The sequence below is a fragment of the Delphinus delphis genome, chromosome 3, assembly GCF_949987515.2.
Source record: "Delphinus delphis chromosome 3, mDelDel1.2, whole genome shotgun sequence".
Classification (NCBI taxonomy): Eukaryota; Metazoa; Chordata; class Mammalia; order Artiodactyla; family Delphinidae; genus Delphinus; species Delphinus delphis.
In genome coordinates, this window is record NC_082685.1 from 63290854 (window position 1) to 63308491 (window position 17638).

The window sequence follows — 17638 nt, forward strand, 5'->3', positions numbered from 1 at the left end:
AACTAAGATCCAGCACAGCCAAATAAATAAATAGATAAAATAAAATTAAAAATAAAATACCCAATCCTAAAAAAAAAAAAGACAGTATAGTACTGGATAGACATATAGACCAATGGAATTGAATTGAGAGTCTGGAAAACAACCCTCATATTTATGACCAATTGATATTTGACAAGGTTGCCACAATAATTCAGTGGGGGGGAAAACAGTCTTTTCAGCAAATGGTGGTGGGACAGATGAATATTCACTCACATGTGGAAAAATGAAGCTGGATCTCTATACCATATCATATACAAAAATAACTCAAAATAGATCATAGATCTAAATGTAAGAGTACACAGAACAGCATCCAGAAATTAAAAAGACAATACACATAATAGAAAGCATGTGTATATCATATATCTGAAAAGAGACTTGTATTTAGAATATATAAAGAATTCTGAACAACTTAATAATGAAAAGACAGATGAAAAAGGCAAAGAATTGACTAGACATTTCTCTGAAGAAGATATTCAAATGGTCAATAGCACATGAAGTGATGTCCAACATCACTAGTCATCAAGGAAGTACAAATAGAAACCACAATGAGGTGCTATTTTATACAAGTAGGATGGCTGTAATAAGAAAGGTAAGACAAAAGCAAGTGTTGGTGAGGATGTGGAGAAATTATAAACCTCATACATTGCTGGTGGTACAGTCACTGTGGAAAACAACTTGGCAGTTCCTCAGAATGTTATTTAGAGTTACCAAATGATCCATCAATTCCACTTGTAGTATAGACTCAAGGGAAATGAAACGTTCACACAAAAACTTGTAGCAGCATTATCCATAGTACCAGAAAGTGGAAACAACCCAAATGTCCATCAATTGACAAATAGATAAACATGTGGTATATGCATACAATGGAACATTATTTAACCATGAAACGTAAAGGATTACTGATATGTGTTACAAAAGGGATGAATCTTGAAAACATTATTCTAAGTGATAGACGTCATTTCACAGAAGGTCACATATTATATAATTCCATTTATATGAAATGTCCAAAATAGGCAAATCTATAGATACAGAAAGTAGATTGGTGGTTGCCTAGGGCTGGGATGTTGCAGGGGGGAAGGAGGAATGATGGCTATGAGTGTAGTGTTTCTTTTTGGGGGGATGAAAATGTTTAAAATTGATTGTGGTTATGGTCGCACAACTCTGTATATAGTAAAAATCATTGAATTGTACAATTTAAATTGGTGAATTGTATGATGTGTGATTATATCAATAAAGCTGATATCATATTTACAGTATATCAGAGAGTGATAAGTACTACGAAGAAATATAAAGTAGGGAGGGGAGATAAGAAGACTGGGGCTGAAGGTTGGAATTTTAAATAGAAGGATCATTGGTAGGGTTCACGGAGAAGGTGATGTGTGAACAAAGATATTCTGAAGGAGGTGAGGGAGTCAAGCAGATATCTACAGGGGGAGCTTTCCAGGGCCTGGATTTGGATCTGGGCTTTGTCATTGCCGGTAGCTATGACCTTGGACAAGTTACTTAATGGCTCTATGCTTCAGTTTTTTAAATCTGTGAAATAGTTACTCCTGTTTTCTATTAAAATGACTAATAGTACCTATTTCAAAAGGTTATAATGTAAATTGAATTAATAATTTAAAAAGGAATTAAAGCACTTAAAACAGTATGCTGACACTAAGTATCTTTATTAGCTCCTACTGCAAGCATAAAAGCCCTTGTATTCTAACAGGAAACCGTGCCTGCAATGTCAGATGAATCCAGGAGGCCAGGTGGAGCTGGTGCAAGGGGGATAGCTTGCAATAATGAGTAAGAGAGAACATTGCAGGAAACTGGGAGAGGGCCTGTGACTTTTATTCTGTGAGATGAGAAATCATTGGCAGGTTTTGAACGGAGAAAAGACAGTATTTGATTCATGTTTTAACACCAGCCCTCTGGCTTCTGTGTTGAAAGTAGACTAGGATGGCAAGGATGAACTGCAAGGAAACCAGTTCTGAGCTGTTTAGTAACACAGGCGAGAGATGGTGGTGGTAGAAGTGGTCGGATTCTGGTTCTATTCTGAAGATAGAGACAACTAGTTCTATAGAAAGATTGGGTATTGAGTATGAGAGAAAAAGACTGTGGTTTTGACCTGATAAATTGTCAGAATTCAGCTTACATTTATTGCGATTAGCCTTTTAAATTACTTATTTATTTTATGTTTGACAGGGGTGATGTGGGTACTACCAGGGGACGGAAAGCGGGAATCAACGTTTCAATTTGGACACGATAAACTTGAAATGTCTATTACACATCCAAGCAGAGTGGTGTTCAGAGACAGGTTCGGACAAGAAAGAGGATAGATCATTCTTTCTTTCACGAATATTTATTGAAAACTTACTCTGTGCCAGGTCGTATTCTAGGCTCTGGAGGTAATTGTGAGAATACCGACAAAGTCCCTCAAGACCTCACCTAATGGTGAGACAGGTGATAAACAAGTCGGCAATCAAGCGCAATAATGTATGTAAAGTTTTTGGCTCTTCAAAGGGGACACAATGTACAATTGCTATCGTTGTTTTTAATATTCGGAGTATTGCAAGTGCTAGAAGATGGGCGTTGCCGTCTAGGATTGCCTCCTCCTCCCCCCGCCGCGGTGGTAGGCAGATCTTCCAGCCCAGAATCAGGCCAGATTTCCAACAAAGTGGAATGGCGGCATTGCGCACGCGCAGCCTCAGTCTGGCGTCCTAGGAGACGGACTCCGAAAGTCTCGGCGCAGGCGCAATGCAAGAGACCGAAGACGCCTCGGGCAAGGGGATGGGGCGGGGCGAGCTCGGAGTGCGCCTGCGCACAGCGCGCTCTCGGCAGAGGAGCCGCAGTCTCGGGAGCGCCCAGGCGGTGTTTCGATAATCTCTGACCCGCCTCTCCTGCGAACCCGGCGTCATTGGACTGCACCCCGGGTGGGGACGTCCGCCGAGCACGGGAGGAAGCAACGATGCCGGTGAGTAGGGTCACTCAGCCGCGGGGGTTTCTCCTCATCCCTGCGGCCTGGCCGGGTGGCGCGGCCGTTACCATGGAGGCGCAGAGCAGGCGGGAGGCCGGGGTGGGGCGGGGCAGGGCAGGGCAGGGCAGTGCGGGGCGGGCGAAGCGGTTGGGGAGCCAGGCCGGTAGGCCCTGGACTGGGGGGGTCCAGCCGACCCTGGGAGGGGCCCGCGGCAGGCCTTACGGTCTTCATTGCTGCTGCATCCCGCAAGGCCTGGGCTGCTTGACATAAAGGCACTGTGCCAGAGGATGCGCTCTCGCTCCCAGCCCTGTCCGCTGGGTAGGGCCTCTAGGAGCAACCGCGGAGGGTCGGGTTTTGATGCCTCGCACCCCGTGGGGTCTCTACGCCGAGGAGCCAAGCTCTGGAAGGCAGCAAAGCACGGGCAGTCTGCCTCTACCGCAGGCTGCTGACTCGAGCTGTCATTCCTCTCGTAGCGCTCTAGCTTACAGGGCAGAATGTAACCCGTAGGTGTCTTTGTGTGTGAGGGGAGTGAGTGGTGGGTGGCGGTATATTTGTCTTGTAGGGTTTCACAGACTGTTAACTTGCATTTAATAAGGGGCCGTCGTAAGTCCAATATAGGGTCATGGAGAACACTTGAGCTGCGGCCGGCTATTTACGTGAGGGGGGTGAGTGGTGGCTGGTGGTATGTTTGTCTTGTAGGTTATCACAGATTGTTATCGTGCACCTAATAAGGAGGCGTAGTAAGTCCATTATAGGGTGATGAAGAACACTTGAGCAGTGGCTGGTTATTTACTGGTTGCAAAGCCTTGGATAATTATTTAATCTTTCTGGGCCCTTCGTTCCTGTGTAATTAAACTTTTCCTTCTGGGGTTATCAGGATGAGATAAGAATGCGCAGGAGACTTGAAGGACAGTGCTTGACTTTTAGCATTAAGTGCTTAATATTTGTTACTTGTTGCTTTCTATTTATCAATTCATTCAACAGTTATTGGGCACCAACCCCATGCTAGGCACTGGAGATACAATATTGAGCAAAACCAGCCAGGTTCTTGAACTTGAGAAGAGAGACCCTTGCCTCCTAGGGTGGAGGTGAAAACCATACATACATACAGGGACAAAGACACTTAACATTAATGAATGAAGTGGATGGGTGGCATACAATAGATAAAAATAGATTCTGGTGAATTAAGTGTTGCCATGTAGGAATGCTGACCTACAGATGTCAGATCATCTGTTTTTTCCAAGAGAATCTAGAAATTGTTATTTTTGTGAAATTGCTCAAGTTTTAATTTTTAGCAACTAATTCAAAAGATTTTTAAATAATATAAGCCAAGCAAAAGACATTTGTGGGCTGAATTCAGCCCCTTGACTGACTACCAGTTTGGAACTTATGGGTTAAATAGAGACACAGACATTAATCAAATAAGGAGCCAAAAAAAAAAAAAAAAAGGTAAAATTGTAACCGATGGAGAAGGAGATTGAAGGGTGCTATCAGGGCCTATACAAGGATTTGACCTAATCAGGGAAGTCTTCCCAGATGAAGGGGCTATTGAGCTGAGGTCTGCAGGGTAAGTGAAGAGGAGGGTGGGGGATGTTCTAGGCATAAGGAACAGCACCTGGGAAGGAGTGTGGTGAGAGGGATCATGGTGACAAGAAAAGGCCTAAAAGAAAGCCAGTGTGGCTGTGGCTAAGAAAGCCAAGCTTGTGAAATAAAACCAGATCTTACACACCCCCTGAAGGATTTCGATCTTCATCCCAGGATCTGTGGGAAACCATTGAAGAGTTTTAAGTAGGAGAGTGACATAATTAGATTTGTGTTGAAACTGACTGCCAAGTAGAGAACAGACTATAGGGGAACCTAATTAGATACAGTAGTACAGGTAGGAGTCTCTTATAATTCGGGGCGAGATAATGGTGACCTAGAATAAGGTGCTGAAAGTAGAGATGGAAAGAAGTGTGTTGAATTGATATAATCTGTTCCTTGTCAATGACAGTGGCTCACGTTTGTTTCTCTAATGCTTAGAAGAGTATCTGAAACAGTAGGAATTTAATATCTGTTCAACCAAACTGTTGAACTTCTTCACTTTAATAATTGTATTTTAATATAGATTCTTAATCATAAAATTTCAAAATTTGAAACTTTACATATACAAATGTTCATAAGGTTAGAGTCAAGCTAAAACATTTTTCTGCCATTGGGCTTTCTTTTCTGTCTTTCACTTGTCTTCTATAGAAAAAGTAGACTATATGAGGATATATTATTATTTTTTTAATTAATTTATTTTTACTTTTTGGCTGCATTGGGTCTTCGTTGTGTTGAGCAGGCTTCTCATTGCAGTGGCTTCTCTTGTTGTGGAGCACGGGCTCTAGGCTCAAGGGCTTTAGTAGTTGTGGCTCTCAGGCTCTAGAGCACAGGCTCAGTTGTAGCACACGGGCTTAGTTGCTCCCTGGCATGTAGGATCTTCCCGGACCAGGGCTCGAACCCGTGTCCCCTGCATTGGCAGGCAGATTCTTAACCACTGTGCCACCTGGGAAGCCCTGGATATATTATTTGATAAAAAATTTTTTTACTAATGCATTGTAGAAAATATCAATAAAACTAAAAGTCTCAGGGGGAGCAGAGGACCTATTACTAGATTCTTGATTAAAGTTATTAACCATATTCACACGTGTTTTCCTACAGGCAGGAAACTCAGAGCAAGTCAGGGGCTTTGTGCAGAAAGACAAGTCTCTAATATACGCTCTCATTTTCTGCCTGAATAGCATTAACTGTAAATGTAAATAAGGTTTCCTCTCCCCTCATTTGTATTGTAAAAGAAACTATTTTCATATCTTTTAAAATAAGCTTTTTCTATATATCTGTAAGATCTTTAATTGCATTTAACAACTATTTATGAAGTGCTTAACGTATGCAAGGCACTAGGATGCCAAAGTAGCCTTTTTCAAAATTTAAATTTAATCTGTTGAAGGTAAAAGTAAATGTTCTTTTCATTGTTTGTAAATATTTTCTCCACCAGATCAATAAATCAGAGAAGCCAGAAAGCTGCGATAATGTGAAGGTGGTGGTTAGGTGCCGGCCCCTCAATGACAGAGAGAAATCAATGTGCTACAAGCAGGCTGTCAGTGTGGATGAGATGAGGGGAACTATCACTGTACATAAGACTGATTCTTCCAATGAACCTCCAAAGACGTTTACTTTTGATACTGTTTTTGGACCAGAGAGTAAACAACTAGATGTTTATAACTTAACTGCCAGACCTATTATTGATTCTGTTCTTGAAGGCTACAATGGTGAGTACTTTATATAGTTTACTTTTTTTTAAAGTAGATCTTTATTGGAGCATAATTGCTTCACAATACCGTGTTAGCTTCTGTTGCACAAGAAAGGGAATCTGCCATATACATACACATGTCCCCGGATCCCCTCCCTCTTTTTTTTTTTTCCAGTACGCGGGCCTCTCACTGTTGTGACCTCTCCCATTGCGGAGCACAGGCTCCGGACGCGCAGGCTCAGCGGCCATGGCTCACGGGTAGAGCCGCTCCGCGGCATGTGGGATCTTCCCGGACCGGGGCATGAACCTGTGTCCCCTGCATCGGCAGGTGGACTCTCAACCACTGCGCCACTAGGGAAGCCCCCTTGCCTCTTGAGCCTCCCTCCCATCCTCCCTGCCTCACCCCTCTAGGTCATTGCCAAGCACAGAGCTGATCTCCGTGTGCTGTGCTGCTACTTCGCACCAGCCAACTGTTTTACATTCGGTAGTGTATATACGTCGATGCCACTCTCACTTCGCCCCAGCTTCACCCTCCCACCCCATGTCATCAAGTCCATTCTCTATGTCTACCTCTTTATTCCTGCCCTGCAACTAGGTTCATCACTACCATTTTTTTTTTTTTAGATTCCATATATATGCATTAGCATACTGTATTTGTTTTTCTAACTTACTTCACTCTGTATGACAGACTCTAGATCCATCCACCTCACTACAAATAACTCAGTTTCGTTTCTTTTTATAGCTGAGCAATATTCCATTGTATATATGTGCCACATCGTCTTTTTCCATTCATTGGTCGATGGACATTTAGGTTGATTCCATGCCCTGGATATTGTAAATAGTGCTGCACTGAACATTGTGGTCCATGTATCTTCTTGAATTATGATTCTCTCAGGGTATATGCCCAGTAGTGGGATTGCTGGGTCATATGGTAGTTCTATTTTTAGTTTTTTGAGGAACCTCCATACTGTTTTCCATAGTGGTTTTATCAATTTACATTCCCACCAACAGTGTAGGAGGGTTCCCTTTTCACCACACCCTTTCCAGCATTTATTGTTTCTACCTTTTTTGATAATGGCCATTCTGACCGGCGTGAGGTGATACCTCATTGTAGATTTGATTTGCATTTCTCTAATAATTAGTGATGTTGAGCATCTTTTGATGTGCCTCTTGGCCATCTGTATGTCTTCCTTGTTGAAATGTCTATTGGGTCTTCTGCCCATTTTTTAACTGGATTGTTTGTTTTCTTGATATTGAGCTCCATGAGCAGTTGGTATATTTTGGAGATTAATCATTTGTCGTTTCATTTGCAAATATTTTCTCCCATTCTGAGGGTTGTCTTTCTGTCTTGTTTATGGTTTCCTTTGCTGTGCAAAAGCTTTTAAGTTTAATTAAGTTCCATTAGTTTATTTTTGTTTTTATTTGTTACTCTAGGAAGTGGGTCCAAAAAGATCTTGCTGTGGTTTATGTCAAAGAGTGGTTTTCCTATGTTTTCCTCTAAAAGTTCTATAGTGTCTGTTCTTACATTTAGGTCTTTAATCCATTTGGAGTTTATTTTTGTGTATGATGTTAGGTAGTGTTCTAATTTCATTCTTTTATTTTTTAGTTTTTTTACTTTTTTTGATTGAGAAATCTAGAAGTTTAATTTTTTTTTTACATCTATAGTGGAGTATAATTGCTTTACAATGGTGTGTTTGTTTCTGCTTCATAACAAAGTGAATCAGTTATACATACACATATGTTCCCATGTCTCTTCCCTCTTATGTCTCCCTCCCTGCCACCCTCCCTATCCCACCCCTCTAGGCGGTCACAAAGCACTGAGCTGATCTCCCTGTGCTATGTGACTGCTTCCCACTAGCTATCTATTTTACATTTGGTAGTGTATATGTGTCCATGCCACTCTCTCACTTTGTCACAGCTTACCCTTCTCCCTCCCCATATCCTCAAGTCCATTCTCTAGTAGGTCTGTGTCTTTATTCCCGTCTTACCCCTAGGTTCTTCATGACTTTTTTTTCCCCTTAGATTCCATATATATGTGTTAGCATACGGTATTTGTCTTTCTCTTTCTGGCTTACTTCACTCTGTATGACACACTCTAGGTCCATCCACCTCACTACAAATAACTCAAGTTCGTTTCTTTTTATGGCTGAGTAATATTCCATTGTATATATATATGCCACATCTTCTTTATTCATCTGTTGATGGACACTTAGGTTGCTTCCATGTCCTGGCTATTGTAAATAGAGCTGCAGTGAACATTTTGTTACATGACTCTTTTTGAATTATGATTTTCTCAGGGTATATGCCCAGCAGTGGGATTGCTGGGTTGTATGGTAGTTCTATTTGTAGTTTTTTAAGGAACCTCCATACTGTTCTCCATAGTGGCTGCATCAATTTACATTCCCACCAACAGTGCAAGAGGTTTCCCTTTTCTCCACACCCTCTCCAGCATTTATTGTTTGTAGAATTTTTGATGATGGGCATTCTGACCAGTGTGAGATGATATCTCATTGTAGTTTTGATTTGCATTTCTCTAATGATTAATGATGTTGAGCATCCTTTCATGTGTTTGTTGGCAATCTGTATATCTTCTTTGGAGAAATGTCTATTGATTGGGTTGTTTGTTTTTATGTTATTGAGCTGCATGAGCTGCTTGTAAATTTTGGAGATTAATCCTTTATCATTTGCTTCATTTGCAAATATTTTCTCCCATTCTGAGGGTTGTCTTTTGGTCTTGTTTATGGTTTCCTTTGCTGTGCAAAAGCTTTTAAGTTTCATTAGGTCCCATTTGTGTATTTTTGTTTTTATTTCCATTTCTCTAGGAGGTGGATCAAAAAGGATCTTGCTGTGATTTATATCATAAAGTGTTCTGCCTACGTTTTCCTCTAAGAGTTTGATAGTTTCTGGCCTTACATTTAGGTCTTTAATCCATATTGAGCTTATTTTTGTCTATGGTGTTAGGGAGTGTTCTAATCTCATACTTTTACATGTACCTGTCCAGTTTTCCCAGCACCACTTATTGAAGACGCTGTCCTTTCTCCACTGTACATTCCTGCTGCCTTTATCAAAGATAAGGTGACCATATGTGCATGGGTTTATCTCTGGGCTTTCTATCGTGTTCCATTGATCTATAATTCTGTTTTTGTGCCAGTACCATACTGTCTTGATTACTGTAGCTTTGTAGTATAGTCTGAAGTCAGGGAGCCTGATTCCTCCAGCTGCGTTTTTCATTCTCAAGATTGCTTTGTCTATTCGGGGTCTTTTGTGTTTCCACACAAATTGTGAAATTTTTTGTTCTAGTTCTGTGAAAAATGCCATTGGTAGTTTGATAGGGATTGCATTGAATCTGTAGATTGCTTTGGGTAGTGTAGTCATTTTCCCAATGTTGATTCTTCCATTCCAAGAACATGGTGTATCTCTCCATCTATTTGTATCAACTTTAATTTCTTTCATCAGTGTCTTATACAGGTCTTTTGTCTCCTTAGGTAGGTTTATTCCTAGATATTTTATTCTTTTTGTTGCAATGGTAAATGGGAGTGTTTTCTTGATTTCACTTTCAGATTTTTCATCATTAGTGTATAGGAATGCCAGAGATTTCTGTGCATTAATTTTGTATCCTGCTACTTTACAAATTCATTGATTACCTCTAGTAGTTTTCTGGTAGCATCTTTAGGATTCTCTGTGTATAGTATCACGTCATCTGCAAACAGTGACAGCTTTACTTCTTCTTTTCCAATTTGGATTTCTTTTATTTCCTTTTCTTCTCTGATTGCTGTGGCTAAAACTTCCAAAACTGTGTTGCATGAGATTGGTGAGAGTGGGCAACCTTGTCTTGTTCCTGAGCTTAGTGGAAATTCTTTCAGTTTTTCACCATTGAGGATGATGTTGGCTGTGGGTTTGTCATATATGGCCTTTATTATGTTGAGGAAAGTTCCCTGTATGCCTACTTACTGCAGGGTTTTTATTATAAATGGGTGTTGAATTTTGTTGAAAGCTTTCTCTGCATCTATTGAGATGATCATATGGTTTTTCTCCTTTTGTTAATTTGTTAATATGGTGTATCATGTTGATTGATTTGTGTATATTGAAGAATCCTTGCATTCCTGGAATAAACCCCACTTGATCATGGTGTATGATCCTTTTAATGTGCTGTTGGATTCTGTTTGCTAGTATTTTTTTGAGGATTTTTGCATCTATGTTCATCAGTGATATAGGCCTGTAGTTTTCTTTCTTTGTGACATCCTTGTCTGGTTTTGGTATCAGGGTGATGGTGGCCTCATAGAAAGAGTTTGGGAGTGTTCCTCCCTCTGCTATATTTTGGAAGAGTTTGAGAAGGATAGGTGTTAGCTCTTCTCTAAATGTTTGATAGAATTGGCCTGTGAAGCCATCTGGTCCTGGGCTTTTGTTTGTTGGAAGATTTTTTTTTTTTTTTTTTTTTTACGGTACGTGGGCCTCACTGTGTGGCCTCTCCCGTTGAGGAGCACAGGCTCCAGCCGTGCAGGCTCAGCGGCCATGTCTCACGGGCCCAGCTGCTCCGCGATATGTGGGATCTTCCTGGACCGGGGCACGAACACATGTCCCCTGCATCAGCAGGCAGACTCTCAACCACTGCGCCAGCAGGGAAGCCCTGTTGGAAGATTTTAAATCACAGTTTCAATTTCAGTGCTTGTGATTAGTCTGTTCATATTTTCTATTTCTTCCTGATTCAGTCTTGGCAGATTGTGCATTTCTAAGGATTTGTCCATTTCTTCCAGGTTGTCCATTTTATTGGCATAGAGTTGCTTGTAGTAATCTCTCATGATCTTTTGTATTTCTGCAGTGTCAGTTGTTACTTCTCCTTTTTCATTTCTAATTCTATTGATTTGAGTCTTCTCCCTTTTTTTCTTGATGAGCCTGGCTAATGGTTTATCAATTTTGTTTATCTTCTCAAAGAACCAGCTTTTAGTTTTATTGATCTTTGCTATCGTTTCCTTCAGTTCTTTTTCATTTATTTCTGATATGATCTTTATGGTTTCTTGCCTTCTGCTAACTTTGGGGGTTTTTTTGTTCTTCTTTCTCTAATTGCTTTAGGTGCAAGGTTAGGTTGTTTATTCGAGATGTTTCCTGTTTCTTAAGGTAGGATTGTATTGCTATAAATTTCCCTCTTAGAACTGCTTTTGCTGCATCCCATAGGTTTTGGGTCGTCGTGTCTGCATTGTCATTTGTTTCTAGATATTTTTTAATTTTCTCTTTGATTTCTTCAGTGATCGCTTCGTTATTAAGTAGTGTATTGTTTAGCCTCCATGTGTTTGTATTTTTGACAGATCTTTTCCTGTAATTGTTGTCTCATAGCATTGTTGTCGGAAAAGATACTTGTTACCATTTCAATTTTCTTAAATTTACCAAGGCTTGATTTGTGACCCAACATACGATCTATCCTGGAGAATGTTCCATGAGCACTTGAGAAAAATGTGTATTCTGTTGTTTTTGGATGGAATGTCCTATAAATATCAATTATGTCCGTCTTGTTTAATGTATCATTTAAATCTTGTGTTTCCTTATTTATTTTCATTTTGGATGATCTGTCCATTGGTGAAAATGGGGTGTTAAAGTCCCCTACTATGAATGTGTTACTGTCGATTTCCCGTTTTATGGCTGTTAGCATTTTCCTTATGTATTGAGGTGCTCCTATGTTGGGTGCATAAATATTTACAATTGTTATATCTTCTTCTTGGATCGATCCCTTGATCATTATGTAGTGTTCTTCTTTGTGTCTTCTAATAGTCTTTATTTTATTTTATTTCTTTATTTTTTTATTTATTTGTTTTTTGCGGTATGCGGGCTCCTCACTGTTGTGGCCTCTCCCGTTGCGGAGCACAGGCTCCGGAGGCGCAGGCCCAGTGGCCATGGCCCATGGGCGCAGCCGCTCCATGGCATGTGGGAGCCTCCTGGACTGGGGCACGAATAGTCGGGACTTTCCTGCTGGCACAGTGGTTGAGAGTCCGCCTGCCGATGCAGGGGACACGGGTTCGTGCCCCGGTCTGGGAGGATCCCACATGCCGCGGAGCGGCTGCGCTCATGGGCCATAGCCCTTGGGCCTGGGCCTCCGGAGCTTGTGCTCCGCCACGGGAGAGGCCACAAAGTGAGGGACCCGCGTACTGCAAAAATAAAATAAAATAAAACGTCTGTTTTGTCTGATAGGAGAATTGCTACTCCAGCTTTCTTTTGGTTTCCATTTTCATGGAATATCTTTTTCCATCCCCTTACTGTCAGTCTCTATGTGTCTCTAGGTCTGAAGTGGGTCTCTTGTAGACAGCATATATATGGGTCTTGTTTTTGTATCCATTCAGCCAGTCTGTGTCTTTTGGTGGGAGCATTTAATCCATTTACATTTAAGGTAATTATCGATATGTATGTTCCTATTCCCATTTTCTTAATTGTTTTGGGTTTGTTATTGTAGGTTGTTTCCTTCTCTTGTGTTTCTTGCTTAGAGAAGTTCCTTTAGCATTTGTTGTAAAGCTGGTTTGGTGGTGCTGAACTCTCTCAGCTTTTGCTTGTCTGTAAAGGTTTTAATTTCTTCATCAAATCTGAATGAGATCCTTGCTGGGTAGAGTAATCTTGGTTGTAGGTTTTTCTCCTTCATCACTTTAAATATGTCCTGCCAGTCCCTTCTGGCTTGCAGAGTTTCTGCTGAAAGATCAGCTGTTAACCTTATGGGTATTCCCTTTTGTATTATTTGTTGTTTTTCCCTTGCTGCTTTTAATATATTTTCTTTGTATTTATTTTTTGACAGTTTGATTAATATGTGGCTTGGCGTGTTTCTCCTTGGATTTATCCTGTATGGGACTCTCTGTGCTTCCTGGACTTCACTATTTCTTTTCCTATATTAGGGAAGTTTTCAACTATAAGCTCTTCAAATATTTTCTCAGTCCCTTTCTTTTTCTGTTCTTCTTCTGGAACCCCTATAATTCGAATGTTGGTGCATTTAATGTTGTCCCAGAGGTCTCTGAGACTGTCCTCAGCTCTTTTCATTCTTTTTTCTTTATTCTGCTCTGCAGTAGTTATTTCCACTATTTTATCTTCCAGGTCACTTATCCATTCTTCTGCCTCAGTTATTCTGCTATTGATCCCATCTAGAGTATTTTAAATTTCATTTATTGTGTTGTTCATCGTTGCTTGTTTCATCTTAGTTCTTCTAGGTCCTTGTTAAATGTTTCTTGCATTTTGTCTATTCTCTTTCGAAGATTTTGGATCATCTTTACTATCATTTTTCTGAATTCTTTTTCAGGTAGACTGCCTATTTTCTCTTCATTTGTTAGGTCTGGTGGGTTTTTATCTTGCCCCTTCATCTGCTGTGTGTTTTTCTGTCTTCTCATTTTGCTTATCTTACTGTGTTTGGGGTCTCCGTTTTGCAGGCTGCAGGTTCGTAGTTCCTGTTGTTTTTGGTGTCTGTCCCCAGTGGCAAAAGTTGGTTCAGTGGGTTGTGTAGGCTTCCTGGTGGAGGGGACTAGTGCCTGTGTTCTGGTGGATGAGGCTGGATCTTTTCTTTCTGGTGGGCAGGTCCACGTCTGGTGGTGTGTTTTGGGGTGTCTGTAGGCTTATTATGATCTTAGGTAGCCTCTTTGCTAATGGGTGGTGTTGTGTTCCTGTCTTGCTAGTTGTTTGGCATAGGGTGTCCAGCACTGTAACTTGCTGGTCGTTGAGTGAAGCTGGGTGCTGGTGTTGAGATGGAGATCTCTGGGAGATTTTCGCCATTTGATATTATGTGGAGCTGGGAGGTCTCTTGTGTACCAGTGTCCTGAATTTGGCTCTCCCCAGTCAGAGGCACAGCACTGACTCCTGGCTGAAGCACCAAGAGCCTTTCATCCACACGGCTCAGAATAAAAGGGAGAAAAAGTAGAAAGAAAGAAAGAAAAGAAAGAGGTTAAAAGAAAATAAAATAATGTAAGATAAAATAAAATAAAGTTATTAAAATAAAAAATAATTATTAAAAAAATTTTTTAAATAAAAAAAAACAAAAAAACGGACGGATAGAACCCTAGGACAAATGGTGAAAGCAAAGCTTGTGACAAAATCTCACACAGAAGCATACACATACACACTCACAAAAAGGAGGAAAAGAGGGAAAACATAATAAATCTTGCTCTCAAAGTCCACCTCCTCAATTTGGGATGATTCATTGTGTATTCATGTGTTCCACAGATGCAGGGTACATCAAGTTGATTGTGGAGATTTAATCCACTGCTTCTGAGGCTGCTAGGAGAGATTTTCCTTTCTTTGTTCTCACAGCTACCGTGGCTCAGCTTTGGATTTGGCCCCGCCTCTGCTTGTAGGTCCCCGGAGGGCGTCTGTTCTTCGCTCACACGGGACGGGGTAAAGGAGCAGCTGACTGGGGGCTCTGGCTCACTCAGGCTGGTGGGGGGGGGGGGGTGGGAAGGGAAGGGTGTGGATGCGGAGCAAGCCTGAGGTGGCAGAGGCCGGCGGGACGTTTCACCAGCCTGAGGCACGCCTTGCGTTCTCCCGGGGAAGTTGTCCCTGGATCCCGGGACCATGGCAGTGGCGGGCTGCACAGGCTTCCGGGAGGGGAGGTGTGGATAGTGACCTGTGCTCGCACACAGGCTTCTTGGTGGCGGCAGCAGCAGCAGCCGTAGCGTCTCATGTCCGTCTCGGGGGTCCGCGCTGTTAGCCGCGGCTTGCACCCTGGAAGCTCCTTTAAGCAGCATTCTTAATCCCCTCTCCTCGTGCACCAGGAAACAAAGAGGGAAGAAAAAGTCTCTTCCCTCTTCGGCAGGTCCAGACTTTTCCCCAGACTCCCTCCCGGCTAGCCGTGATGCACTAACCCCCTGCATGCTGTGTTCACGCCGCCAACCCCAGTCCTCTCCCTGCACTTCAACCGAAGCCCGAACCTCATCTCCCAAACCCGCCCACCCCAGCGGGTGAGCAGACAAGCCTCTCGGGCTGGTGAGTGCCCGTCGGCATCGATCCTCTGTGCGGGAATCTCTCTGCTTTGCCCTCTGCACCCCTGTTGCTGTGCTCTCTTCCCCATCTCTGAAGCTTCCCCCCGTCCGCCACCCGCAGTCTCCGCCTGTGAAGGGGCTTCCTAGTGTGTGGATACCTTTCCTCCTTCACAGCTCCCTCCCACTGGTGCAGGTCCCATCCCTATTCTTTTGTCTCTGTTTATTCTTTTGTCTTTTGCCCTACCCAGGTACGTGGGGGAGTTTCTTGCCTTTTGGGAGGTCTGAGGTCTTCTGCCGGTGTTCAGTAGGTGTTCTGTATTTGTTCCACGTGTAGATGTATTTCTGGTGTATCTGTGGGGAGGAAGGTGATCTCTGCGTCTTACTCTTCCGCCATCTTCCCCCTCTCCAGTAGAAGTTTTTCTAATTTCATTCTTTTACATGTAGCTGTCCAATTTTCCCAGCACAACTTATTGAAGCGGCTGTCTTTTCTCCCTTGTATGTTCTTGCCACCTTTGTCGTAAATTAGGTGACCATATATGTGTGGGTTTATGTCTGGGCATTCTATCCTGTAACATTGATCTATATTTCTGTTTTCCTGCCAGTACCATACTATCTTGATTACTGTACCTTTATCATATAGTTTGAAGTCAGGGAGTCTGATTCCTCCAGCTCCGTTTTTCTTTCTCAAGATTGCTTTGGCTATTTGGGGTCTTTTGTGTTTCCATACAAATTGTAAGATTTTTTGTTCTAATTCTGTGAAGAATGACATTGGTAGTTTGATAGGGATTTCATTGAATCTGTAGATTGCTTTGGGTAGTATAGTCATTTTCACAATATTGATTCTTCCAATCGAAGAACATGGTATATTCCTGCATCTGTTTATGTCATCTTTGATTTCCTTCATCAGTGTTTTATAGTTTTCTGAGTACAAGTCTTTCACCTCCTTATGTGGGTTTATTCCTAGGTATTTTATTCTTTTTGTTGGAGTGATAAATGGGAGTGTTTCCTTAATTTCTCTTTTTGATTTTTCGTGTTGGTGTATAGGAATGCCAGAGATTTCTGTGCATTAATTTTGTATCCTACAACCTTACCAAATTCATTGATTAGTTCTAGTAGTTTTCTGGTGGCATCTTTAGGATTTTCTATGTATAGTATCATGTCATCGGCAAATAGTGAGAGTTTTACTTCTTTTCCCATTTATATTCCTTTTATTTCTTTTTCTTCTCTGATTGCTGTGGCTAGGACTTCCAAAACTGTGTTGGATAAGAGTGGCGAGAGTGGACATCCTTGTTTTCTTCCTGATCCTAGTGGAAATGCTTTCAGTTTTTCACCATTGAGAATGATATTTGCTGTGGGTTTGTCATATACGGCCTTTATTATGTTGAGGTAGGTTCCCTGTATGCCCATTTTCTGGAGAGTTTTTATCATAAATCGGTGTTGAATTTTGTCAGAAGCTTTTTCTGCATCTATTGAGATGACCATATGGTTTTTATTCCTTAATTTGTTAACGTGGTGTATCACATTGGTTGATTTGCATATATTGAAGAATCCTCGCATCCCTGGGATAAATCCCACTTGATCATGGTGTATGATCCTTTTAATGTGCTGTTGGATTATGTTTGCTAGTATTTTGTTCAGGATTTTTGTATCTATGTTTATCAGTGATACTGGTCTATAATTTTCTGTTTTTGTGATATCTTTTTCTGATTTTGGTATTAGAGTGATGGTGGCTTTGTAGAATGAATTTGGGAGTGTTTCTCCCTCTGCAATTTTTTGGAAGAGTTTGAGAAGGATGGGTGTTAGCTCTTCTCTCAGTGTTTGATAGAATTCTCCTGTGAAGCCATCTGGTCCTGGACTTTTGTTGGTTGGAAGCTTTTAAATTACTGTTTCAGTTTCATTACTTGTGATATGTCTGTTTATATTTTCTAATTCTTCCTGGTTCAGTCTTGGAAAATTGTACCTTTCCAAGAATTTGTTCATTTCTTCATGGTTGTGCATTTTATTGGCATGTAGTTGTTTGTAGTAGTCTCTTATAATCCTTTGTATTTCTGCAGTGTCAGTTGTGATTTCTCCTTTTTCATTTCTAATTTTATTGACTTGCATCCTCTCCCTTTTTTTCTTGACGAGTCTGGCTAAGGGTTTATCAATTTTGTTTATCTTCTCAAAGAATCTTTTAGTTTTATTGATCTTTGCTATTGTTTTCTTTATTTCTGTTTCATTTATTTCTGCTCTGATCTTTATGATTTCTTTCTTTCTACTGACTTTGGGTTTTCTTTGTTCTTCTTTCTCTAGTTGATTGAAGTGTAGGGTTAGATTGTTTATCTGAGATTTTTCTTGTTTCTTGAGATGAGATTGAATTGCTGTAAACTTCCCTCTTAGAACTGCTTTTGCTGCGTCCCGTAGGTTTTGGGTTGTCATTTGTTTCTATGTATT

At 41.2% G+C, this 17638-nt stretch overlaps 1 protein-coding gene across 1 annotated transcript in view; it reads left to right on the top strand.

The window, feature by feature from the left end:
* The first annotated feature begins 2869 nt into the window (after nt 1-2869).
* The window catches only part of KIF3A (kinesin family member 3A), an 82431-nt gene continuing 67662 nt past the window's right edge, over nt 2870-17638 (top strand). Inside the window, exons 1-2 of the mRNA XM_060008869.1 lie at nt 2870-2995; nt 6015-6288. Of these exons, the coding sequence (XP_059864852.1) occupies nt 2990-2995; nt 6015-6288 (280 nt within the window). The 5' untranslated portion in view covers nt 2870-2989. The remainder of the gene's footprint in view (nt 2996-6014; nt 6289-17638) is intronic.